Genomic DNA, 27,219 nt, shown 5'->3' with positions numbered 1-27,219 from the left:
GAGAGAGAGGCTTTTGCAGCTCCGTCTGCAGTTGTGTCGTGCGTGTGGGGTGGCGTGACAGCGGGGTCCCACGGGCGTTCGGATGATGTGGAGTGGAGTGGGTGGTGCCGGGTGCGGGGGAGGGTGAAAGGTCGCTGAGAGGTTGACGCATAGCGGTCGCCGTGGCAGCTGAGGCACAGCGTGGGAGGCTGGGGATGATGGGTAAATTATACGTCAATCTCAAGGAAAAATATTATTGTGTGGGTTTTTTTTACGCTTTAAGAATTTACAATGTCGATGTCAAGTGTGGCACGATGCCATTGGCCAAAAGAGGTTAAAAGTTAATTTAAAAAAACAAGCATCATGACAAAAAAATGACAAGGTCGCTAATGTTGAGATGACACTTGTTTTTCTGTTCAACCTTTGCACAGTTGACCCATAAATAATGCACGACACTAATTTGCTACTTGTATGCTGTCAATCTTGCGTGTCGGTTAATCCTTGTGTACGTACGTGTGCATATGTATGTACGCGCGCGCGTGCGTTTTGTCCCCGGACAGCCGCTGCCCTCGGCTCCGCGCATCCCGGCGCAACCCCCGGTGAGGGTCGCTGGGCCGGCGCTGCGGCCCTCCCGTCTGTCTGCCACCGCCGCCCCGGCCCCGGTCGCGGCCCCCGCGCCGCTCGACGCTTCCCCGGCCCGACCGCCGCGGACGGCGGCCTCCCGAGCCGAGGCCGCCCTGCTGGAGGAGGCCGGGCGGACGCTGCATCAGGTGCAGGACAACCGCAGGAACCTGGAGGAGAACCTGCGCTCCGTGGTGCGGGGTCGCGACGGCGCCGTCAACTACGCGCTGCTGCTCGGAGCGATCGCCGAGGGCAGGTGAGCGGCGCCGTCCTCGGGGTCAACGCGCGCGCGCGTTTGCTGCACGCGCAACGGGCATTTCGTTTTTTCTGGCCACGTTTACCGAGATCCACTTGTCAAGTTTTTTTTTGTCGTCGCTGTGGGACATTCACTTATCAGTGGGGTGTGGGTAAGTGCAGCCGTTACGTTATTATTTTTAACTTTCGCGACGTTTTCCCAATAAACCGGCATCTTCTCGAAGCTAACGCTCCCCTGTAAACCCACTGACCCCACGGCCCCGGCTCCCCCGATGTCCGTGAGGGTGACGAGGGTTTCCACCACGCACGCGGCTGCAAACTTGAACGGTCGCAAGAATCCGGCAACGGCCGCTGCGACGATCGTCGGCCGGGCCGCCGCTGTGTGAGTCATTAGGGCTCGGCGTGGGGACCGTCAAGACCAGGGGGCGCGTTGATTTAAAAGTGAGGTCGCAGCGTAAATCAGATGCAGAGTGCACGGAGCGGGCCTGGGAGACGATGCTGTAGATAAAAGTAATTGACTCTGTGAACTCCCGCTCTTTATTTATGCGCCACCCTTCCATTTATCAACGCATCCGACGTCATGGTCACAAACCCAGCTGAGGAGCTGTCCTTAGCACTATCTTGACATGTCGCACACCAGTCAGCTATGTGTCTTTATCAGTTAAATTATTATTTATTGTTTATTCGTTCTGTCCTCTTGCTACGTGCTTTTCTTTGAAGTCTCTACTCTCTCGAGACTGTTTAAAGTCTTCTTGGCAATTAATCCCATACCTTACAAAAGCCTTGTGCCTGTGGTAATTTGCTCAGAAATGTCACGTTTTGTTATTTTCATAAAGCAGTCGTGAACGGGTCTCTTCGCGACATGAACACATTTTTCCTTTTGCTGTTGTTATTTTTGCCCCCCTTCAACGAGCATTTCTCTTTGTGAGCATTTCTCTTTGTGAGCGTGCGTGCTGGCGTTTGATACGGTTGATGCAACGGGTATGATTTTCACGTTACAAACAAGGACTGCTTGCTGCGTGCGCGAGGCATTCACTTTGGCCTAGTTCGGCCATTGTGTAAATCTGATGTAAGCGTATTTTGCGCGTGATCCCAAGTCATGCGCTGCTGACTTTCTTTCCCTTGCATGATGTGAGCCCTTGCGGAACAGAATTAAAAAGGATTAAATTAGATCAGCTCCTGGCATTCCTGCAAGATCTGGGCTGATAGGCGTACGCTGTCGAAGTGATCACCGACGTTGCGTTAGATATAATTACGCGAGAGCACGTGCTGCTGAGAAGGTGCTAAGCCATGGGGCAAGGCGTAGGGGGCATTCAGTAAATTAAATATCGTGTCAATGTTTTGGATGAAGCTGTATACACTGTTGTTCTTCTTACCGTGCGGGTTGATTGGCTCATAGAAAACTGATTCGCTCTGCGTGTCCTGACTTGCGACTGAGCGGCATGCGACAATGACTAATCCGGCAGACACCATCCCCTGCAGTTTACGGAAATTACTAACGAGGCCGTCACGCTGCAGTTTCCTATCAACAACTCGTGGTTAAAATTATAATCTTCTCTAATATGTGAGTGCTTCAGGAAGCTATTATATTTCAGCAATGGTGGAAAAATAACAACAAAGCATTACATTGATGGAAAACAACATGACCTCCTTTTCCAGAGCCATGGGTCAACAATTGTGTTCATATTTGTGCAATAAAATGGCTTACCACGAAGCTTATCATTCATTTTGCACTCCATGTAGTCTTGGGAGCTGGATGCATCTCTCAATTAAGTAGGACTTTGCTCATAGTGGATGTTGTTGTTATGAGCTTACTTCATTCTGTATGGGTACTGGCTCACCTTTCAATGTTTGCAAACATGGTCAGATTTGTATCGCTAACCACGCTTCTGCCACTGCTAAATTCAGCACTTTTGGCCAAATAAGCCAATCTCCAGATGCAATCTTTGCACAAAAGCCTTGATTATAAATCACTGCCATTTCCTGGAAGAAAAGAGATTTTAAGATAACTGCATTTCCAAAGCAGTACAACCCGTTTTAAACCTTGTACCATCCCAGTTCTCACACGTGGTTACAGCTCATTTTCTTCCCTTATCTTAAAGTGCAACGGAACGGCGGCGGCGGCACCCAATCGTAGCGTGCGTCTGGGTAGGTGAACGCGTGGCCGCCTGCTGCTGGCGGCGAGAGCGGCGGCCGCTGTGGGGACGCCGGACAGGCCGGCGCGTCTGCCCCGCGCCCCTCCGCTGCCTGCGCCCCGTGCGTCGCTCGCGGTGCCGTTTGTCCGCCGCGCGCCCTTTGCGCCTGCCGACCGAGTCGAAGGCTACACAGGTGCGCGTGTCCTGCACACGCGTGCGTCCTGCCCGTTGCCCACCCCGGCGCTCCGCTGATTGCGTGGGCTTGTGCCGGTTCTCGCGGTGATTTGCGGGGATTGGCAGATGGATTATTTGACATTGCCAGGGATCTGAGAGACCGTGGCATGTAGCACATTGGGTGTCCGATTTACACCTCTGGTTTCAAGTTCATTCTGTTTAACCAAGTGAGAACTCAAGAGATCACAGGATACAGTCGTCTCATTTGGAAGAGTGACCTGGGTTCTGGTCTCAGCTGTAGGCAGAGGTACAAAAAAGTGGGTGAAGATTCCCCAATTAAGGCACCCTATTCATAATACAACGTGCCAGAACGTAGTGATAAGATATATACAAACTATTTATCCTCATAATATGAGTATATATATAAATACATTTACAGGTTTCCCTCGCTCTATGCGGTGGTAGTAGATGCGTTCCAAAAAGAGGGAGCACAAAGCGAAACCGCATAAGGAGACAGCTGCACCCACAGCACACACACAGTACACACACACACACAGTACACACACAGTACACACACACAGTACACACACACACAGTACACACACAATACACACACACACAGTACACACGCACAGTACACACACAGTATACACACACAGTACACAGTACACACACAGTACACACACACACAGTACACACACACAGTACACACACACAGTACACACACACACAGTACACACACAGTACACACACACAACACACACACACAGTATACACACACACATTATATACACACACAGTACACACACAGTGTTGTCCCACATCCGACCGCATAGCTACATATGAGTGAACTTAAACTGCATACAGCGAATTTTTAGGTCGAAATAGGTTAGCCGCATGTACGCACAATTTAGAACAAACCGAACCCGCATAAAGCGAGGGAAACCTGTGTCTATTTCCCTGTGTTTGGGTAGTTGGCCATGACATGCAAGTCTTAGGTTTTGTATGGTGCCTTGCGATGCGGCTGCATTCAGACGCAGCACAAAGTCCACGTTGTATTTGTGTTGTAAAAATATATGGCGAATGTAGCTTCCCGAAAATATCTCTTCACGGCATTATTTTGGATAAGTGTTTAAAATTTGACAACGCATTAGTTGTAGTGTCATCCGGCCCATGTCTCCACTGCAATGGAGACATTGTACACGTCGTATCTGTCTGGCCTGCTCCTAACCAAATTGATTGTAACTGGTTACCGCGCAACATTTGTAATTGCTTTTATTAATATTCTTGGTTCTTTCGGTAAAGTCACGTAGAACGGAAACAATAAAATAATAAAAATATAAAACAATTAAATTCTCACGACATTTCGACTGCAGCACAAGCAATCATCATCAGGTGTGAAAAACACAGCAGTTATTAATTCATCTTGTCTTAATTTAATTTTATACCTACGTGACTTTACCGAAAGAACCAGAGTATGGATTCCTGCAGTGACGAAAGCTTCAAATCAAGATTGACTTAAAGCTTTTGCGACTGCAGGAATTCATATTCTTTGGGTCTTTCGGTAAAGTCACGTAGATAGGTTCAAAGAAAATAACAAAAACTACGATGTTTCGATCGCAACACAAGTGGTCGTCATCAGGAAAAAGATTTGTTCATGAAGCCATCCATATATACAGACATAGACACAATTTCAACTGAAAAGATGGGTATGGCAGCCCTTTAATTGGTGGAAGCCCATCACCGGTACCATCACTGCCCTCTACGAGTACCATCACTTCGAGCAGCAACCTCCACCGTCAGCCGTGTGAGTGTGTAAGGCGAGGTGCAATGATTACTTGGCAGCTCTTTAATTGGTGGAAACCCACCACCAGCACCGTCGTTGCCCTCTACGAGTGCCATCACTGACATGAACATCAGCTGCCCCGCCCATGCTGCTGACACTTGGGCTACGCCCATTTCAAACCTTTATAAACAGTTTGTCTTTAGAGGCTAACCCCCTTTTCCTGATGACGACTGCTTGTGTTGCGATTGAAACGTCGTAGGTTTTTGTTATTTGCTTTGAACCTATCTACGTGACTTTACCGAAAGACCCAAAGATTATTAATTCATGTACTTATCAATATTTCTTCATCAATGTTTCTCTACACATAGTCTGTGGTGCTGATGGTGTGGGGCGTCCTGTCGTGGCCGTCGTTTCTGTGCGTTTCTGTGCGATTTGTGCAAGGCAGGCCTGCTACCTTTATTGTGCTTGCATGTTTAAAGATATTTAATGCCATATTTTAAAATGTGCGCATATTTAAGATTTTTACCTATATATAAAAAAAATATTGCAGGTAGGAACAACAGTTCCACACTGCCCATCAGGGATTATTTGTCTGTCGTGCATAGCCCCTCCCAAACATGTACGCTCCCGGATTGGTTGAAGTGCGTCACGTGACCGCGAGCTTTCTGTTGTGCACGAATGCGCTGTCCAACCAAGTTCCTACCTGCCCACTCCGAAGGAACGTGTTAAGTGCCTTTTCACCAAAAAGCATTTTGGGAATGAGAATCTAATTTCTTAGCAATTTTTTTTTACATGACGATTTCAAATGTTTCCAGTTATCCCAGTTTAATGACAAACGCGGAGCACTGCTAAATGGACGAGGTGGTTGAGTGGCTCAGGACCCGTAAATCAGAATCTGAATATTTATTCACACTGGCAGAATCCGATGAGCTGTGAAGCTTTTCTTGACACCGTTATCCCAGCAATCGCGGTGATCTGGTTTTGGGTCCAAGAGTAGGCAGTTTAGCGTGTCTCATTTCCTCGGTTGTGAAAAGATTTGAAAGTGAGATGAGACCCATTTTCTCAGAATTGTCAATCGCGGCTGTGGCAGCGTGGTGCAGAAATTCACGTTGACAATCACTTGGATTGGATTTAATCCCAGAATTAAAGATTACATTGCAGGTGCAACGTTATTGTTTTGTCATCAGTGGACGTAATATATTCAAATACGTGAATACTCTCTTACTGTATACACTGAATATAGAATTTCTACAGTTCAACCAGTCCACACCATTTGCCTTCAAAACCAACACGGTGTGTGGAGGTGTTCATCCAGCAGTGGATTGAAAAAATCCCCTGTAAATTTAATATGCACATAGAAATAACTTCTTTTGGAAAATAACCCCCGTGTGAGATGTTTGGCTGGGCCAGGGATCTTATCATTGAGCTCATTGGGTTCCTATCTATGGCACCAGGGTTAACACCCCCTGCTGGTATCTAACAATGCCACGTGGTCATTAATGGCCCCAGAGTGGATGTGACTTGAGTTTAATGTGTCATCTGTAAGAGGACACACCTTTCACGACAGGACTCTCTGGCATTGTCCTTGACGCCAATTGAATTCCAGCCCAGAGAGAATGCCCCATACTAAGCACTTTTGCTCCAACTATACTAAACTATTTTATTTACCATGTCAAGCCCACTGAGGTATCAGCTCGTTTTTGGAGGTGACCTGGCCACACATAGCTCATCCAAGTGGCTCACGTAATAATCATCATACGTGGACATTTATAGTCGCAGCATAATAATCTAAACGCATGTTTCTAAATGTGGAGGGTTAAAGCAGAGGACCTGGAGAAAACTCCGCACGACCACTGGGAGAACACACGGACTCCAAATATTACAGGCGTTCAGGTCGGGATCAAACCCACGACCTCCTGCATACCTGGCAAGGAAGATAACATTTCGCCACCATGGCACTTGGGATTTAATCCCAGAACTGGGTGCGTCGCGGTGATATTTCACTCTGGCAGTGAGCCTCAAGCACCAACCGGCTCTGCATTTCTCCCAAGGTCTGTTGAGATAAGGCTGCAGGGTGGTACGGCGGTGGACTCGGTGGATATTTCCCATCATTCTGCATGAAAGGATGGACGTAGTGCATTTGCTACGACTGCACTCTCTTCCCTCGTGTGCTGATTAATTAATCATCGCCAGGCAGGCAAGGCAGGCGCCCGTGTGTCGTGATAAATCTCCTCGCTTTTTGTCTTCCCCCTCCTCCTCTTTGCCTGTTGCTCCTCAAATTTGTCTAATGTCCGTCCCCCCCCACACGCCTCTGCATGTGGTCCTTTATCTTAATGGAATTTATAAAAGAACATGCCCCCTTTATTTTAAAGTAGTTAAACGTTTAACTAGATTTGGTTCAACTTAGTGGAGGTCATTAGTAGATTTCTCCGTGCAGTAAAGCACAGTTCAGGGGCCTGGAAATGTTGTGCTGCAGATAACAGCATCCTCGCTGGAAAGAGCCGGTACAGTATTTCATTTATTGAAGGTGGGTTCAGTGGTTGCCGTGGGAACTGGGTTGGCCATATGCTGTGTGACGCGCATTCAAACGCTCTCTCAGCAAGAGCCTCGCTCGGGGGTTTATCTTCGTCGGCAAGAGTGGCACGCACACTGGCAGTGCTGGCGGCAAATAAACAATGCAATCGTTACAAAGAAACCCACGCAGACCAAAAATACCACTCATGTCCGCATTTGTTGTTGTGTATACATGAATCTGAAGCAGGTTATTTAATATTGCACTCGTCAAATACGGGATGACTTGTGCCTTACGCTTGGCTGTTTGCGAACTGAAATTGCAATATGTGGATTTTTAAAAATGTTGAGTATTTTCTGCAACACGTTCATAGTAGTGCCACTGAGGCAGCATATTCCAGTTGGGGAATGGCTCAAGGTGGGCTGTAATTGTTTCATGAAAGAGCTAATGACGTAAAAAAAAACTTCACTTGTGGTTTCAAAAGCAAAGTAATGTGATAATGTAATATAATATAATACAAGGGTGATGTAAAAGGTTAGCGAACATATTTAAACCAAAGTGCCAAATAAAAATACTTTGACAAATTTTTGTCACCAAAATAGAAAAGGTCACTGCCACATTAACCGGTGTCTTATCGCAGTTTTTGCCAGGGGCATAACTGAAAACGTGGAGCACGCCGCCTGATGCTGTTTTGGGGACGTCGGTCTCGTCAGTGTCATCCCGTCGGTTTTTATTCCGTGTCTCTGCGACCCACGTGCCCATTGTTTTTCCTTGACAACCTGCGGTCCGTGTTCGGTTGCTGGAGATAGCGCTTCCATGGACACGGACCAAGGGGGTATATTTTGCACCTGGCTTGAGTTTTTTTTTTAGGGCCCCCGTCCGCCCCCTGCGATGCGTGAACGCGATAAAGGACGAGACGTCGGACCGCCTCCCACTCAGCCAGCTGGGGCAGCCGAAGTCTCCCGACAATCTTTAGGAGCAGAGACTTCCTTCCCAAAAACGACTGGATTTTGTTTGCGAAAGCCAACCCTCGGCGTTTGGTTTCCACGTGCGCACGCGCAACGGGGATGATCAGCGTGGCCCAGCCCGAGCGCCCGTTGGCGACGGCGGCCGCGGCGTCGTCACGCTCTGCCACGCCGCGCCGCGCCACCGAGCTGAAAGAACAAGTGGCCGCCTTTATTGTCGGACAAAATGTGTGTACGCGTCGTTTTTTGTGTGTCTCAATAACCTTGAAAAATGTCCATGAACTGCAGTGGCAGTTGGCTTGTGTGTAGGTCACATGAGGTGGGTTTTTTGTGTTTGGCAAGCATCCTTGAGGTACCATAATAACGGCAGAGTGTAGCAGCTGTTCAGGACAAATGAAATATTTGAGCCATTGTGTTCAAGCTTGCTTTCAGTAAGGTCTGTATTTTTGCTCTGAGAAAGTCCACTTTGACGTAAGTGGAGTCTATTCAATTTCTAAATCGATTGTTAATTTCAAATGTCCATTTTGGAGACTCCGCGCATTATATTTGGAGAGATGGGCAGCCGTTATTTATTTATTTACTTATTTCCCATAATGCTCTACAACAGCACATGTTGTCATACATTATTTATTTTCGCATCGGTTGGTGCCCCATCTTGTAGATGGGGTGCTTTTGCCAATAGCATCTGGCTGATGAGATGCCAAAAGTCGAAAGCAGTTGGGAGTTTGCTTGGTTGAACAAATGCTGCTGGATAATATTGGTCTGCAAAGCCCATGGGCTGATGGACTACAACATATTTCACGTGTGTGTACTATACAAAGGGAGGCCTATTTATTCACTTGTTTATAGAGATTAATTGCTTTGTCCAGGGTCTCTCAAAGCAATCCTTATGCTCACGCGTAAACATTGTCCATCTACTCGAGTCACAAAAGGGCCCCTGGTCACGTCTGCGGGTTGGCAAACGTGCGCAGCAGGAGAACAGGGGCACGAGAGCGCCGTCTTCTCAGCCGTGCATCAGTCAGCACCGGCGTGCGGCGACGCGCAACCCCCGCCCGGGGTTCAGGGGTTTCTGCCGTTGGGTTCGACCGTTGGAGGGGTCACGGTGGTCTGCCTTGTGGTCCACGTCGGTGGCGTGGACATGAAAATGCATTTTCACCCCCCCCTCCGCGCATATTTTCTGGCGGAAAGCTGAGCGAGGCAATTATGCGATTCCCTCAACTGAACATGAGCACCGATAAAGGTGTGTTTTTGTGTCTTGTGCGCCTCACCGTCTTTATTGGGGCTCCCTTCCCATGTAACTTTTCCCATTCCGTATAAAACATGGTCACTTAAAAGAAGTCAGAATGATTATTACGATAGCTTAAAAAATAATATCGCATCGTTGGCATCCTTCCGCCTCGGTGGGCGGTGGCTGCACCCTGCTGTGTTTTTTCGTCCCCCCCCCCCCCAGTAGCAAGGTTTCTGATCCACCCCGGTGGCCTTGTTCAAGCGTTGTCGGCCACCGTGCGGAAGCCGCGACCTTGCGCTGCGCGCGGCTCCAAATGCCGGTGCCACCGTAAACGGCCTCACGTGGACGGCAATCAAACGAGGCTGTGGTTTTTTTTATTAATAAAACTAAAATTCCGCAATAACAGTGGGATAATTATCTCGCGATGTGAAGGGCAGTGGTTGAAACTAAATAATGTTTTGCGGGAGGAATTTTACGTGATAATGATATGTTTGAGTAACTGTTGTTGTGCATTCTCAAAGGGAAAAAAATGGTTCTGTAAAGACGTAAAATACTTTATTGTAATTTCTTAAAACGTAATTATTGGTGCTGCAATATATAATGTATGTAGCGATATATGCCGCGTGTGTACTTGAACAAATAGAGTATTTGTACATATTTGTGTAATGTCTCTGCACATTGCGTCTTTTTCTGACACATTTGCTTAAATTATTTTTCATACCGTAACGTAAAAATGAAGTTAAATCGAACCCAAACGAAAATTCCTCTCACGAGAAGAGGCCCACTGTCCGGTGCACGTGCGTGCCTGCTAAGTCGCACAAGTAGCACGTCGCTAGCTCATTGCGCTTGCTCCTCCGTCGTTTCGTTGACCCTGCATCGATGCTGTCGTGCGCCGCCGCGTTCCGCCCGCCAGTGCCAGGGAGTCCATAGCGAGGGCCACCGCCGCTGCTGCACCGGGGCCCACGGAGGCCGGCCGGCGGTGGTGCGGGCAGCGGCGGGCGCCTCTGACACTCTCCGTGGTGCGCTTCCCCTCCACCAGCCCCCCTCCGAGGAGAACGAGAGAGCGAGACAGAGAGAGAGAGCCCTCCATTGACAAGCTCGATTCGAAGCTCTCTGCCCCAGACGAGAGGGCGGCTTACCTCGTTTGTCTCTGTCTGCCAGGTGGCAAAGCAGGATAAATCGCCCGCGTAAGCGGCAAACACGGACAGTGCCAACGCTAATCCGATTGCCGTGCAGCGTTTTGCCCATTACGTGATGTCTCTGTTTGCTGCCTGGCCATGGATATTTACTAATATATATTTTACGTTTATACAAATCCCGATGTCGGTGTTTTTAGACTTTGCGTTTGTTGTGAAATATGGCTGATTCTTTGTTTCAATTAATCTAATTAGCTTTTGCTGCTGCAGTTGCTCGCCTTTGTTTTCGTGTAATCCGCCCCCTTTGCTTCTGCAGCAGAGTCTGATTGTGCACATGATCTATGGTGGCGGAGGCACATTGGCCCCGGTAGTATACAGGGAACACTTATGTTTGCTGGCGTCTCCCTGCGGTGCAGAAACGGGGACAAGCTCTGACAATCAAGCTTTAATTAGCAAGCCTCTGCAAGCCTCTGCGGACGGGAAAGGAGAAATAATGGCATTCAATAGAGCAACAAATGGGTAACGAATGGCTTGACTGCCTCTGTCTGCCATCATGACTAATTTAAACTTCAGAACATTTAGGGCATTTTCTGCTCCAACATAAATAATGTTCAAACTCGGGGGACGCCCAAAGTGTTAAGGATGCATTTTTTGGTAAGTTTTTTGTTGTTGTAATTATTGTGCAGTTCAACTCACTGGTGTGTCATATACATTATCTGTAGAGCAATATTAGAATCAAAGATGAATTTACGTATAAGCTCTGTATCAAATTCCACCCGTATGTTCAGAAGGTACGCTTGTAAAAGAATCCAGTATAGACGCGCAGTATGTGTCAACTTGCGTCCAAAGTAGGGACTTCACCTAAGTGAAGGTGACTTGTCAGCCCTCCGTGTTTTCCACGAAACCATCGCCGGTTCCTGGTTCCACTGCACAAGGGAACTGCCGTGTTGACACTTTACTCTGCGTGATTTCTTCTCTTTACGCTGACTTTGCTTGTCGTGCCTATTTAAAAAAAAAATGTAATGCGGCCCTCCGCTTGATTTTCATTTCACCGGTCGGCATTGGGCAGCCCCAAGTGGAAACGCCGCAGTGCACTCGATCCATTAAGGGTGGCGCGGAGCGCAGGGCGCACGCGCCTCCCCCCGCACTCCGGAGCCACAAATCACTGGAAGCAATCTGAGGAGTGGACAGATGCGACGGCGGTCGGGAGCCTCTTCCACCCCCCCCGGCGCAGGCCCTGCTCGCGCCGAGGTTGCGGAGCAGGGAGGTTTCTTCGCGTCGGAGAAGCCTCCCGCTCCTCAGCGCTTCGTGCATCCATAATTTAGCCGCCGCGGCAGCGAGCGCGGGCCGACGGGCTCAGGCGCCAACAGCTCCTCGTCCCGTGCCGTATTTCATAGCGGGCGTGGGGACGTAATCCACTTGTGCGTTGGAAACATAAGAGCCTGTCATATTTATCGAGGCCTGTCTAAACATATTAAAATTCCCCAATAAACCTCGCTCGTAATGCTTGCTGTCTATATATGGGGGTGTCCATAAACTCCCGCTCGTATTTCAAATATCAATAGTGCGATCCCGCGGGGGGTGAGTGCAGCACTTGCGGGTGCTGTCCTTCCCGCTCATTCATCACCGACGATTGTTTCCGTTTTTAAGCGCAGTGCGGAGCGTCGCGACTTAAACGCGTCTGCAAATCGTAGCCGCGCTTCGGCCGTTGATCGACGGTCTGTGCATCGTCGCACCGTGGCTTGGAGTTGCTGCCGTGAGCCGTTGGTGGCCAAGGTCTTTTCCGTGCGAAGCAGTCTCCGCGATTGCAGCGGAACTCGCATTTTCGCGTTTTAAAAACATTTTACAGGACTTGGATTACTGCTTGTGCGGATTAGGATAAAAGTGTCCGTGTGTGGTTCTCCTGTATTGTAACAAAAAGGCGCCGCAAGCGTTTTGGGATTTTCGTCGTAACGTGACACCCTGTTTAGGTCCATTTGGATTTGCCCTTGCTGTAAATGTGGGGCGACATTACCACTTGAGACTGAGCCATGCTGAGGTCAGGGAGAAGAAAGGTCTCTGCGGGCACGGAGAGCAAATTGAAATTCTCAGAATTGTTGGCCTCGTAGGCGAGATTCGGTTTGTGTCGTCCTGAGACGCAGGTGCCGTGCAATTGCAATGATACGGAACGGCAACAGAGATTGGCCCTGTCAATCTCACGGATGAGCAGAGGAAGGCGTGATACTGACGCATACAATGCGAGGTACTTGTGTGTTGACGTCCCTACACCCAAGTGAAACAAAGACTGCATCGTATATCTTATAACCTGCAGTCAAAGAATGGTAGGTAGTCGTCCTTTAATGGCTGAAGCAGCCCCTCGGCTTCTGAGCGTCTTGGTTACACAGATACGCACGAGAAAGGGCAACACAATTTTAAATTATAAATAACTGGAAAACGACCGTGTCTTAAGATATCGCAAAGTAATCGCATTGCGTCCACCAACTTGATTATGCAGCATACAGCGTGAAGCACAGTGTGATCAAATCTTTGGCTGGTCGGTCACAGGTCAGCAGTTTTTTGTATTTGTCGTGTTTATTTTGTTACGAGGATTTTTTTTAATAGAAGATGAAAATTGCAAGCGTCTCAGCGCCGGCGGCGGGAGGAGGAGGCGGAAGGAGGTTAGCCGGGACGGTGGCAGCTGCTCGAGGGGTGGAGTTGGGATGCTGTGCGGGCCGCTCGGCCGACGCGCGGATTGTGCCGACGCTTGGCGAACACCTCTCGACTCGGCTGGAATTGGGATCACGAGAGAGGGGGGAGTGGGGGGCACGCGGCGCCGACCTTTCGCTGCTGCCGCCGCCGCCTCGTTCGCGTGAAAGCAAATTGAAGGTGTGCCGAGCGCCGCTCTGTAAATCATTTCACTCTAATCCCCGCAGTGGAGGGAACTTCATGGATTTTCATCCTTGCCTCCAAGGCTCTTATTTATTTAACCCGCCCTTGTGACAGTTTTCGCATTTGTGTGTCATTACAAAAATAATTTCAACATTTTTATTGTAAACGCACGTATACAATAAAAAAAGCTATTATTTTTACCATGTATTCCCAATCTAGGTTTTCATAGATGTTTTATGCCGCAAGATGCGTTCGCACCTGGCTATGCATCAGCCGTGGCTCAGTCTGCACTGCCAATAGCCAGCCTGTTCACTCCGGTAATCTACGTTTCAATAAGTCGGAGGCATCAGCGCGACTGGCGCGTTTAAAACCGATACACATTGTGCACCGTTCAGCAGTGCGCACGTACAGTTTTTGTTCGCCTGCGACCAGGTGCAGATAAAAATGACGGACACTTTCATTTCCCTGAAAGTTACTCCGTTGTCCGCCGGCGTTTGGAAGGGTGGAATTTAATCAGCGTGCGGCGTGTCTCTTTCTTTGGCCCGTCCGTTAAATTTATCTCCCTTGCCTCCACAGCGGCCGCTGGCCGGCGCTCGTAGGAGCCGGTCACCCGGCCGGGCGATCTGCGCGACGTTAGCAAAGGGGCACTGACGGTGCACTTCTTGTTCATCGATGTGTCAGACGTGGCAAGGTCCTTAAAAGACCCTGGAACGGTAGCAGCTGTGTAAGCGTGGCTACGCCGGTACACCTTGCACGTTTTCAAATTAATGTCTCGTGCAATATGTCCTATTAGATGTCAGAATGTGCTGTGTATTTCATTGCCTCGTATGAAATTAGAAGGAAAAAAGTTATTCCAATTTCTTTCCATTCAGCTCTAATAGTTTTTTTTTATCCATGTCGCTGGCGACTGATAGAGTGCAAAGTGGAATTTGATGCACAAAGTTCCGTCGGCGAAAATGATGCGTGGGTGAGAAGTCGGCTTCTCGTAACGATGTCGGAGCTCAACGGTGGCAGAACTGCCCAGACCCTTGGAATCCAGAACGATCCAGCAACCTGCCCACATTCAGACGCCAGAGACTCACAGCGATTCTCATCATCCGCCGATACCCTGTCTGTAAACATGCATTTGTTATGTATGGGAGCACTATGTCAAGGCTACAGTGGTGAGGTAAAATGTGAATACTCTCACCTCTTCCTTTTGCCATCCAGAGTGGAAGAGTCGACCAAAATAATGTTGTAAGCGAGGGGTCGTCCTCTGTGAGCGACGCGCATGGTGATTGCAGGCCTGACATTGGTGCGACTTACACGAGAGAAACAATCAACATTAAAACTTAACACATTTGTCAATAACACTTCAGCCTTCAAAGACAAAATGTATTCTGGGTGACGTGTTGCCCGGTGTTCCTTCTTTGCGTGTAAGTGTGACTTAATTATCAAATTAATGTTATTTATGTACAAGGAAGAAGGGCCATTTCCCAAAACGCCACCTATCATATTTTTTTTCTTTTAAGACCACAGTGTTATTGACGAATGTGTCGAGTTTTTGTACGTCGATTGTACTCGTGCACCACTGCCAACAGCAGCAGCAGCAGCAGCAAATAATTAGTTTAAAGCGAAAGACACAACGTTTTGTTTCTGTGTTTTTTTATCGTGCACGCTGCACGCACACATCCACGTCCACTCACGAGCGCAGCTATTTTTTAAACAGCTCCATCATCAGAAAATCTGATGGAACAAGAGGCCCTGAGAGTGGCAGTTGACAAACGGTGGGAGATTTGAGGAAGGGGGTCACTCTGTGGCTTCGGACCAAGGTGGGATGTTTCCTACAGATAAGACTTAGGAGTTGGAAAGCCGTACCCTATCAAACGCATCAAGATCTTGGTGTGCGGGGGACTATGAAAAGATTTCACTCTTGCCGGTTGGAATATCCTGGAGAGGCCGTTTGCAGCTGCCTGCCTCGTGCGCGTCTCTACGGACGATGTGACAAACATGCCGGCCAAACGCCCACCGCTGCCCTGATCACATATTTCCCTTTGGGCTCACGGTAATATATTCACACTTTATACCCCCCGTTGTATTTAAACCAGTTTATAAGATATACAAAATAAAGCTTCAGCCCGCATGTGACGCAGTATTCAATACATTATATGGCTTATCTCATTGACAAAAAATAATGTGACTAATTTATATTTTATATTTAGCAGTGGGATGATAAAACACTCATTAAATATTTTACCGGTTACATCATGCCAGGGAAAGGTGTTGATTAAGAATACGTATTTAGTTATTTACCCATTCAATCATTTATTGAGTTGCTGTTGATTCACCGGCGTGCAGACATACGTACGTACATATATCAGGCGTTGTACAGGACACGCTGATCATATGAATCGCCTCGCGTACAATACGGTCCATCTCGGGCGAAAAGAAGAGCGTGAAATAATCTTTGGCGGACTAATGAAAAAAGGAAACTAGCACACAGCTGATTGAAGGAGTGAAAAGGGACACACGGTTGGTACACAATAGTGAATGACAGCAGCGGCAGCAGGCCTGGTTTGATGTAAAGGTCTCAATTTTGCCGTCGATTGAGCTAAGAGGCGGCGGAGAGACTCGTGCCGACACCACGGCCACCACAGATGGAGGCGAGACACCCGATGCTTGCTTTTGAGCCGCCCGCCTCCGGGCCAGTTAAATTATTCAAATTGCCTAAATTATTAAAGCAAGAATATGGTTATGAAGTCATGGTTGGTTCCCGGTGCCCCTCGCCCTGGCCGGCAGTGTCGTGTGTGAATCTTCAGATTTGTAAATAAGAAATGAAAACTTCAGGATGTGGCTGTGACTGCCTTGTCCACTATTAATTCAAGCCTCATGAATGCTTAAAGGCTTGCTTACAGAGTTGTGCTTGTCTACCTGTCGAGGTGGAAGTGACAGCGTGTGGCGTGGCTTTAATCCCACGTGAAGGCCTAATGCTGAGCCCTGGAGCCTTTCGAGTAACTGCCATGAATTTACGGACTGGAGGAAAGCTTCTGGCAAGTGTTAGTTGAGTGTAGGATACAGGAAATTAACAAGGGACAACACTCTTGGAATATTGGCTTCCAGGATGGGAATTGCATGTAACTTGCAATTTAATACTATTTTCCAACAGTAGTTTTGTAAAACGTAAGTAGTATGAAATACTCAAAGTATTTTATATGGAATTCTAGGTAAGGTTGGATATATGTGTATATATACACACACACACACACAGGGTGCTTCATAAAAATGTTAACACTTATATGAGACTATCGTTTTAATGGAAAAAGAACGGATAATACACTGTGACATGATAACAAATGTATGTTAATAGCTTCAAAAAGTCAACGAGTCTCCACTTGTTCACCATCATTGTCTTAGCATGCCTGGAATCTTCTCCAGGTGGTCTCCAGAGCCCGGAGGCACATTTCCTTGTGGTATTGTTGCAAATTCTAAGAAGTGTTCACATTTTTTTGAAGCACCCTTTATGTAATGAATGCCAATTATTTGCTGAGGAAAGCCTCACTGGGTTTGAAGGCTCTTTTTCGTGACACTCTTGCATTGAGATGTTTGGCCAACATGACGAATTAGTAGTATTTGGCACTTGGTAGAAACCCGGAGAACTCTGGGAAACATGGACCCTACGAGGGGGTGACATCTCACACTGACATCTTCCAGCCATCTCGCATCTCCGCCCTCGCAACACCTGGGATTTCCCGGTGGCCACCCAATGTCACCATATACTCACCGGGCTCAGCACTGCTTTGATTCCTGCTCACGGCCACCAACATCGGTGACGATTATCTGAACCGGTGCTGCTACTCGCTAACGCCACTTGCCCCAACAGTCTGTTAGGCTATACGGGGGGTCTTTGTCTTTGCACGATCCATTTCCATTTATGGGCGGAACTGTGTGCTGTGGCATATATTTTGTAAGCACTCCATGTTGTTGAGCTCTTTGGAGATTAGTCTCACATGCGGCAGTGGTGGCTTGTTTTTAAATAAGGCCCTGTACAAAGTGGTCAATAATAAATCACAGTTTGAAAAATCAATAAGCAAAGTGCCCTAGGCCACATTTTTGAAAAAAAGTTCACTGAGGTACACATTTCATATGTACCTGCATCTCTTGAGCATTAGGCTATGTATTATTAATGGAATGTATAAATTAAATAATGTCATTTCATGTTTATTGATGAGCATTTGACACATGCATGTGTTTAAAATAATAAATAAATACAAAATTTGAAATGTCATTAATATGTTTTCATTCGGTATGAGTGAATTCTTTTCACCAATCTCTATATGGTCTATTTTGAGCATGGCAACGGCTAGAATGTGGGCTTTGTCTTTGTATTTATCTTTGTGTTAAAGTGGAGCTGAAGAAAAGTTGAGGATAAGAAGAACGGTGGACGAATGGATCTCAGTTATGAGCAAGGAGATTGAGGTAAGCTCGTTGTTGGCCTTGGTGAGATTTACGCCGGCCAGTGCGGCAGAGCGCAGCACGGCTGGCTATAGCCACCATCGCCGATAATTAGAAGCGAACAGCGGGCACCGACGGGTTTCAGAGATTTAAGTCACCAAAGTCTGCCCAAGTTGTCGGGAGTGGCCAGTTGTTTTTTGTTGCTTTTTTTCCCCTGAAGCTCGGATTAGCATATCGATCAAACGGTGAAAGACGGGCCCACGGAGACGGGTTGCAATGAGAAGGCCAAATTGCATTTCCAGCGCAGGTGTTACTGCGGCGGGTGAACACGTGAGCGAGGAAACAAATACGCATGCAGCCACTCCGGCAGGAATAGTTCACCCAGCGCCGTTCAGGCACTCGGCGATTTAAGAATCGCACGCAACACTTTAATGTGGCTGAGCGCAGACCTCGGCAATTCATTTTTGTTCTCTTGCTTTTTTTGTTTATTCATTTCCCTTGGTCTGTCTCCATCTATCTTGCAACCCTTGTTTCCCATCAGCGGTGCATTAACTCTCGACTGCCATTTTTTCGTCCCGGGAGGGGAGCTGGGATTAAATTTCTCAGCTTTAACTGAAATCCATTTACTGCCACCTGCGCTATGGTAAGACCCTGGGCGTTTCTATGTTGACGGAAGAAAGGATTTGCACCTCATTCCAATATTTTGACCACCTGATTTGCTTGTGGCCTGTACAACAACAGGCTGTCAGTTGTCCTGTGGGTTCATATAAAAACACCAGCGACATTTAACATTGTATTACTTGCAGTGAGATGTAATTTTACATCATTTTCAAGAAGAACGTGCTTATAAGCGAACGCAGGCACCAATTTACTTTTCTGCTTTAGCCTACTGGGACTGTTTATTTTTTCTCTCTCTAAACTAGCACACCGCATTCAGAGGCCGCCTTCATCTCCACGCATCATCCGTGACTGCTCATCTTCCCATCGCAGGAGGAAATTGAGACGGAGACTAAGCGACCGGTCAAGAGCGCTGCCGAGGCCCCGTCTGTTGAGAGGGGCTCGCGACGCAGTGAGCAGCGGTCCCAGGCGAGGCCCCCAAAAGCTCAAGCCCAGGAGCAGCCCCTGCGCCGGGCCCCCGCGAAAACTGCGGCGCCGGCCAAGACTTCCGTGCCGGGTGGCCAGCTGAGGCCTAAGACGAAGAGGAGTCAGGAGTCCACGGTAAGGACGGAACGGTTTCGCTTCATGACAAGGCTGACCTGCCCCCCCCCACCCCCCGTGTCGGCCCCGTCACGGGGGAAGTGGGGCTGCTGTGGAGCGGATCGCTGGCTGGAGTAGCTGATAGGTCGTGGAGGTTGTTCTCGCATTGTCAACCCCGTTGTTTAATGGCCGTTATTGGTGGTGAGGGCTGTTATTTTGTGCCTATTGTGTGTTTCTGTCTAACCTGCGTGCAGCCGATTAGTGTGGCATGTGCTGTGCATCGTGCAGATTGCAATTATACCAAACGTTGTTTTTGCTGTTGGCATTGTGGACGTGACAATGTACCTGTATCCTTGTATTTATTGATATTACCGACATGCCAGCTTCGATATTCTTTCCTTTCACTGTGACATTCATTCTGGTGTTTATCTCTCCGTTGTATCAACTATAACGAGCAGCCATGCATTCGACGGTTGTATTGCACAACAAGGCAGATTAAGAGAAAAAAAAACAATAACCTTTTCACAACAAAAATAAGCGGTTAAGTAAAAAAAAAGCTGGCACGTAAATAATTAAATAAGTTTGCACGATCCACAGGTGCATTCCTCTCAAAACACTGGTACACAGCAAGAGAACACTTATAATCTCGCTCCGACAGATGTTGTCTAGATTGCTTTCCAATTTTAGTAGATAAGAATCGGGCTAATCTACCCGCGGCGTTAATGAGTCGGCCGTTGGTGGTAGCCCCGGTGGGCCTGGCTCGCCGTGAGATTTACTGGGGGATTTCGTGCGCGGTGCGGCGAGAGGCAACGGAAATCGAAAATCCTAATCTCACGCCATCAGAAGAGATTGGTTTCACGATAAAATATGCCTGGCCTGCGATTGTGCGATTGGGCTGAGGTCTGTAAATTGTGGGCCACGCGTGTTGCCGCCAAAATGATCTCCGATGAAGTCCAATGAACGTAAGTGATAAGGTATTTTAATTAATAAATGCACGTTCATCCTTGTGTCTAATTATATATTGTTTCGGGAAACGGCGCATGGTGTTCAGAAGTATGGTGCTGGTGTACCAAGAATGTCTTGCTCGTGTTCGATTGGGAAGAATGCCCCCCTGCGTTCGAGATGCAGGTCCCGGGCTGGGTACTTAGGGACCAGGCCAGTTCTCTCTCTCTTCCTCCGTCCTGTCCCTCGGGTTCCAGGATGGCGTCGACAATAATGAGTTGCTCTTGTGGGTCAACAGGCAGGCTAGATAAGTACCCACCGTGGACACCTAGGTGACAAGGCAGGGGTGTCGAGGGGCACCACCTGACGTGGCCGGGTGCACGTGGGCCCCACCGTGCGTGTGCAGGAGGCCCTGGCGGGCCACGTGTACGGCCGCGGCCTGGAGCAGCAGCCGCGGCGGTCGACGGCCAAGCGCGAACCGTACCTGCGCCTCGCGTCCCCGTCGCCCGTCAGGGCCCGGCGTGCCGCCCCCCGCGTCGTGGAGACTGTCAGAGGTGCGAGTGCCTGTGCGTGTGCGCACGGTCGAGTTTTTCCGGTCACGCAGAAGCCGCGCGCTCCGGCGTGCAAGCTCAGCCGCGAGCGGCCGAACTTGCGAGCTGTGCGGGAGCGACGTGCTGCCGCTCGCAAGCTCGCACTTTCTGCGTCTGTACTTGTGAGTGCACGTTCATGAGGTTTTGATTGGAGATCTCTGCTCGCCGCTCTGTGGAGCTCGCCCAGGCCGGTTGGTTTGTTGGTGATTTTTGTTTGTGCTGTGCAACGCCGTGTGTGGCACCAGGTGGGACCTGCTGAAAGTTTAGCAAATTAGCTTGGTCAACTTTTGAAGGCAGCTATTGCATGTGAATGTTGTGTTTAGACATTTAAAAAATTCTAATTGAATGCTAAAATGAGGAATTGTAACTTATTATTAATAATTTGCACAAATAAGCCTTTACTCCACACCACATCATTGATTTACTTTGCAATGTAGTTTAAATTATTGGTTATAATGTAAATAATTTGTGATAATTACAATATTCCACAAGAAACTAATGTTCAGTTATTGAAAATCACACATTTTAATTGCTTATAATGTTGGAGGTAACTGTTAGGCACTTACATGCAAAATAAAAAATCTTAGTAATTCAACTTGAATATGTTTCCAATTCTCCGTAGAATATGCCCAGTGTGTAAAGGTTGTTTCTCTCCATCTTTTAAACCCCACAGGTACGAAGATACGGTCTGCACGCACTCAGACAAGCCCACCGCGAACCATGCCCTCCGGACCTACCCAGTACCTGTTCAGCCCGAGCAGAGCGCTTTGTCCATCCTCGGGCATCACAGGGCCCACGGAGGGACACCTCATCCCCATGGCCATCCCCCTGGGTGAGGGCACTTCTTGTGGCGTTGCAGACGCGTTGTTTTGGTGACCGTGGTTTTTTGAGGATTGTCGCACTGATATTTCTTTATCAGCGTCACACAGATATTGATTTCGTTGCCGTCACGGTTGTTGCTCGCAGGCCCAAAGGCCCAATCTGCCAGGTGGCCAGCAACAAGCAGCACTATTATAGATTATGGTATTTAAACCTTTTTTTATTGTTATTCAGCAAAGCCTCACTGAGTCCTCATCCTTTTAAATATTTCAGCCATTCCAATAATACGTGTTTAGTATGCAGGAAGAAATTGGACTACTTGGAGAAAACCCATGCATACGAGGGGAGAGCACTCAAAGCTCCGCACAGATCGGTTCATGGGCCCACTTGCTGTACCGCCATCTCCAGGCCACCTAACAGTCCCGCCCATTTCGGAAATTTTCTAAGCAAGTGCGATCCACCAACACTTGCCTCCAAAGTGCTGGGTTACCACTTCTGGCTCATTGCTCAAATAACAATGTCGGCTTATAGAGCATCTAAATGCGACCACAACTCAAGATGCTTCACAAGCTTCTCTTAAGACTAAACTACAGTAATGGTAAAATCAACAGCATAATTGGATACATCATGGCGTGAGGACTCATTTGAACGCGCAGGAAGACGAGCGAGTCTTCAGATGAGACTTAAGCACAGCCAAGGAATGATCATCGTTCTTAAGGTCCCGAGGGACAGAATTTCAGACCCTCAGGAGCCGCAACAGAAAAGGAGCGACCTCCCGTGGAGTTGATGAAATATTAAGTTGCTGGTGTAGTGTCGGCCTGTGCGTGGTTTTATCATGGCTTATTGAATACATCGGGGTGGCTGGTAGTACAAAAGGTCAGCGCGTCTGTGTCTGGTATTCTGGTTTTGCTAATTTCATATAATTCTGTCCCGCTTTTGTAAATGTGATGTAGGAAGCCTTACACGATTATGTAGACATTCTGGTAATTTTTGTGGATGTGGACATTTGTCAAATTGTGCGTGGTAGTGGGCCATTGTGGGCCTGGTGTCATCGGGCAAATTATGGAAATTACCAAAAATTGCACAATTACCAGCTTACTCCGTCCAAAATGCCCGCTGGGTCTAGATTCCCTCTCAGACAAAATGCCTCTCATGCAAAAATTTAGCCTGCGGATTATGTGGCTGGTAAACACATTTGTCCGGAGCAAATGCCATTTATCCGTTTCCCGGAGGCCAAGGGTGAAAGGACAAGTGGTGGCAGAGTGACGACCGCCCCGTGCGTCTGCCACAGCGATGCGAAGTTCAAGTCCGGGCAAAATTCCCCACTATTTCAAAGGGCCCTGTGTACCCAAGAGGGAGCGGGGGGGGGACCTCGTCATGTTGACTCTGCGTCAAAACAAATACCCGGGCGCAAAGTTTGCCGGCTTCTGAGCGAGGAGAACCCTGGTTGCTGACGCGCAAAGTTTATCGACGTCGTGCCGGACCCGTAAGCGATCGGCTGTCGGCGCTGCGCGCTTCTGCCGTCTCGTCGAGGCTCACACCGACGTGAACGTGTCTTGCCACGCTCAGCTCCACGTGCACAGCGAGAGTAACGGATGCACGCGCACGTACGGGGGCCGTGACAGGGCGGGCGCGAGTGCTCGTCTGGCCAGAGTGCTCTCTCCAAGCGGAATAGAGTTATCTCGGCAGGTGTGCGTTAATATTAATGACAATGACGTTGCGCGGACAAATCTTTCAAAACTTTTGACATTTCGCAGACAGCCCCCCAAGCATCTGGGCCCCGTTGCGTTTGAGAATGCGCCGCACACACAGATGCTAACATTTGAATGCGAACGCGGTGCGCAAAGAGAGGCGAGCGAAATGTTTCGAGAATGAGACGCCGCAATAGCTTGCGAGGCTCATCTTTATGTATAGGGCAATGATACAGAATACGAGTATCGGTTACGTCATTGAACGGTATTTAAAATATAGAGCCGTTATGTTCACGCCAAGTTTTGTGCTCATTGCTTGTGCGTTTTTATCTCCATGAGCGTACATGCTCTCTTTTGTTGAATATCCTCTGAGTTTCGTTTTGGTCTCTTCATCGCAGATGGTTTCTCTAATGGGTGCGGTTGTGGCGAATGCGTGCGCGATTTGGTGACCGCTTTGTGTTTTCTTTCCTGGAGCAAATGTAATTCCCCCATTGTGTTGCTTAGTAATCAGCATATTCCCTTGCGCAATAATCCAAGAACACTTATATTTTTAGAACAGCTCACGTTATGGCAGAAAGCTGCGGCACACGTGAAATAATAATATTGTAAAATAAATACACTGAAATCTGTAAGCTTGTTTATGCTCAAAATGATCATCCGGTGGTGTGGGTCTCCTTTAGCAGTGCTGAGCTCGTCACGGATGCTCCATCTTTCTGTGGTGGGAACCACGCTTAATGACCTCCAGAGCGGTGGCGGTGGGGCTGAAAACCCAGACTAGGATTTGAACTCATGACCTCATTATTGGGACACCAACTGGGCTACACGCTGGTCGTTTTGTGCAAATTAAAGCACGTGTGTACATGTAGTGCATATACCCGCACGAGGGGGGCACCCTGCTCTAGAGAGGTGAGATTTACATTCTCGCATCGTCTTGATTTCAGCTGAAGATGTCTTCACGAGTCCGGCATATTTTTGTTCCGTTGACGAACGTTCCTGAATTTTTCCTTTTTTTTTTGCTGCTCAGTAAATTACCGGCAAGGTTTTTTTGGGGACGTGTACAGTGTGTGCTACTTGGAGGTTAATGTTCTTAAGGTGGGCTTTTGAGGTGAGTATGAAAACGCCGCACTGCTCTCCTCGAGCATTTAATCAGCCACGGCTTCCAAGCAATGTAAAGGTCAGGCACGCACTGCCAAGTAACCCGCGGTGCAAGAAAATGGGAGAGGCTTGCACCTTGGCTGTGTGCGAATCCCTGAATACTGATGCGCCGGCCACACAGGCCCCTCAATTCACGCCTGCATGGCAGACGTGAGCTTGCAGCACACGCACGCACACAAAGACAAAGATCCCCCATACAGGTTCGGCAGTCTCTTGGGGCAAGTGCTGTTAGCGAGCAGCACCTATGAAGACCGGCACGGCACGTGAGGGGGCGGGCAGCACCACGCCCGGCCGCCTTTGTTTCCCCAGTGGCGATGTGTACACACCGCACCAGGCACTCATTTGAGATTGAATTGACCGAGGGAAGGCCCAGGACCGATTCAGACAATCGTCATTAGTGTTGGCCATGAGCGGGAATCAATCTCGGGTCACTGGGTTCGTAGCGCAGTGCGCGAATGTTGCACAACCGCTCCCCATCCACACACGCACACACACACGTACACGGACAAGCGCGCACGCTCACTCGCTCGCTTGCTCACAACAGCTCCCAGCCCTTGTTTACTGCTGCACAAGCCTGCAAGTCCTTTTGAAGGAGTTCATGGCTTTCTACCGACTAATTTGGTTGCTTAATATTTGAAAAAAAAACCTCTTAAGATGTAGCGCTCCAGCACGTGTTATAGCATGTATTTCACTCGATGGTTGTTGTCTCTTTAGCAATAAGTGATCATTTTCTCCAATATCTTTTTTATTTTCATGACCTCTTTAAAAGCTCCTTTGTGTTTTGACATGCTCGGCCACTTATAATCAACCTGAATAAGTAATGCTCATTCCACTGCCATGTTTTGCATTGTGTTTTACTCATTTGTTGATCTGGCCATCCACGTGTTTTTTTCTGAGTCCGTCTTCAGATAAAGCCCCTTTCGATCTCTTTAGTGTTTTTTTCTTCTGCATCCGCTTTGCCCGTCTTCTCTGTATTGCTTGGGGACAGGATGAGGATTGGGTATGAGGGTGGTGTGCTGGGCGTTCCATATTTAGCTGGTAATCTGTCTCTACCGGCTGCTGGCTGTCGGGAGCCTGCATTAGGCAAGGCGGCATGGTTCTTTTTGGGCCGTGGCACAGGAAGGCGGGCGGGCGGGCGGGGAGGCGGGCGTCGAGCAGGCTGGAGGGAGGGCAGACGTGCAGGCAGCCATCAGAAAGCTCTTCATTATCTCAGGTCACGCTGCCGGTTTCCCCGGCAACAGGCTCTGTCGCCGGGGCAACGGTGCCTCGCTCATCTTGAGGCTGAAATGCCACGGATCTGCGCCCGCCCACGCTCTTCCAATAGCACTCTCACGGCCATCGCAGATCAACCCCATCCCCTGCGCCACAACGCCCACCTCCCTCCTGTTCGCCCACTCTCGCGCCAGCCACTCATGCTCCAACCGCCCACTCTCCCGTCTCGGAGGCTTTGTCCTTTGCAAAAGCTTGGCCCTGGAAACACCTCGTAAACACACCTGCCTCCGCACGCCGCCGTCGCTGTCTTTTTAATTAATTTACATGCACACATGCACACACACACATATACGCGCTGGGGGTAGTTGAAAGGTTTTGAGAACAGGATATTAAAAACATACGCAGACTCACACTTATTACTCTGTTTTTCAATATAGCGATCCCTTACAGCGGTGGACTTATTTTGTTATGTATGGAAAATGAAGGGGTGTCTTCGAAATGAGGTTGCTGAGATGCTAGTGTCACCTTTTTTGGAGTGTCTCGTTCTCAAATATTTTTGCCACCCGCAATAGGCAGAGTTATATGGCTCCGCGCTGTTCGCTCCAATAAGTAAAATATTAAACATTCTCCACGGTTATGCAGTGCATTTCTCAGACACAAAACAATTTAGCATATGCAACACATTGCATTGTTATATATTTTTGTTAGGCAAATAAAAACCTGATGAAAATTTGTTTCAAATATCCCGATGCAACGTCACAGTTACTATCTCCAAGACTATTTTTTTTCAAGAATGCAGGTACACAAAGTGGGTAACACTTTTTAGATATTGACGCAGTGTCACGCAGAACAATTACATTTCACTTGTTTGTCTTTACCAAGGTGCATTAAAAAGAATGTCAATACAACATCGCATGGTTCCAGTCATGAAATATTAACGGGAGAATGCTCCGTCATGGCTAATAGGATTTTGCATGAAAAGAAAAACAGGAACGTATTATCAGCATGCTCCTGGAATAAAGGATGCAAAGAGGTTACAATCCGTAGCTGCAAGGAATTCAAATGATCTCATTAGGAGCCTGATCAACGGGAAGCAGCCAGCAGCGTTCATTCTCGTTACTCGTCAGAAGCATCGCCCGACCCTGCCGCTTTGTGTAGGTTTTAAAAGAAAAATCAGTGAATAAATTGTTGTTGTTGTTTCACCCCAACCAGGAGCACCGAGGAAAGACGGGCCTGTCCCACAGCCGTTTGCCGTCACCATCGCGGGCCCTCCGCGGCCGGTCACCGTGACGACCTCGGTGCCACCCTCCCCGCGCAAGCGGCGTGGCGGCGGCGGCGCCGTGGGCGTGAGGCCCAACGTGGCCGTCGTGGAGATGAGGTCGGAGAAGAGAGAGCCCCCGGTGCTGTCAGTGCAGGTGCGCGAGTGGGAGAGGGTGGGCTCCCTGCCGTGCGCGCTACAGCAAGCTGCCAAAACACGTTTAGAATTACAAGGCCAATTCCTTTTAATGAAATATTGTTCGGCG

General features: G+C 48.4%; 1 protein-coding gene across 1 annotated transcript in view; it reads left to right on the top strand.

Moving 5' to 3' along the window:
- KIAA0586 (KIAA0586 ortholog) overlaps positions 1-27,219 on the top strand; it is a 185,762-nt gene that overhangs the window by 136,343 nt on the left and 22,200 nt on the right. The window contains 6 exon segments of the mRNA XM_061559513.1: positions 540-856; positions 18,042-18,114; positions 19,081-19,308; positions 20,636-20,783; positions 21,493-21,651; positions 26,909-27,111. Coding sequence (XP_061415497.1) covers positions 540-856; positions 18,042-18,114; positions 19,081-19,308; positions 20,636-20,783; positions 21,493-21,651; positions 26,909-27,111 — 1,128 coding nt within the window.

Source organism: Lethenteron reissneri, chromosome 25 (assembly GCF_015708825.2).
Source record: "Lethenteron reissneri isolate LAM-NWPU_2019-01 chromosome 25, ASM1570882v1, whole genome shotgun sequence".
Classification (NCBI taxonomy): Eukaryota; Metazoa; Chordata; class Hyperoartia; order Petromyzontiformes; family Petromyzontidae; genus Lethenteron; species Lethenteron reissneri.
This window is presented reverse-complemented; position numbering and strand designations above follow the sequence as displayed.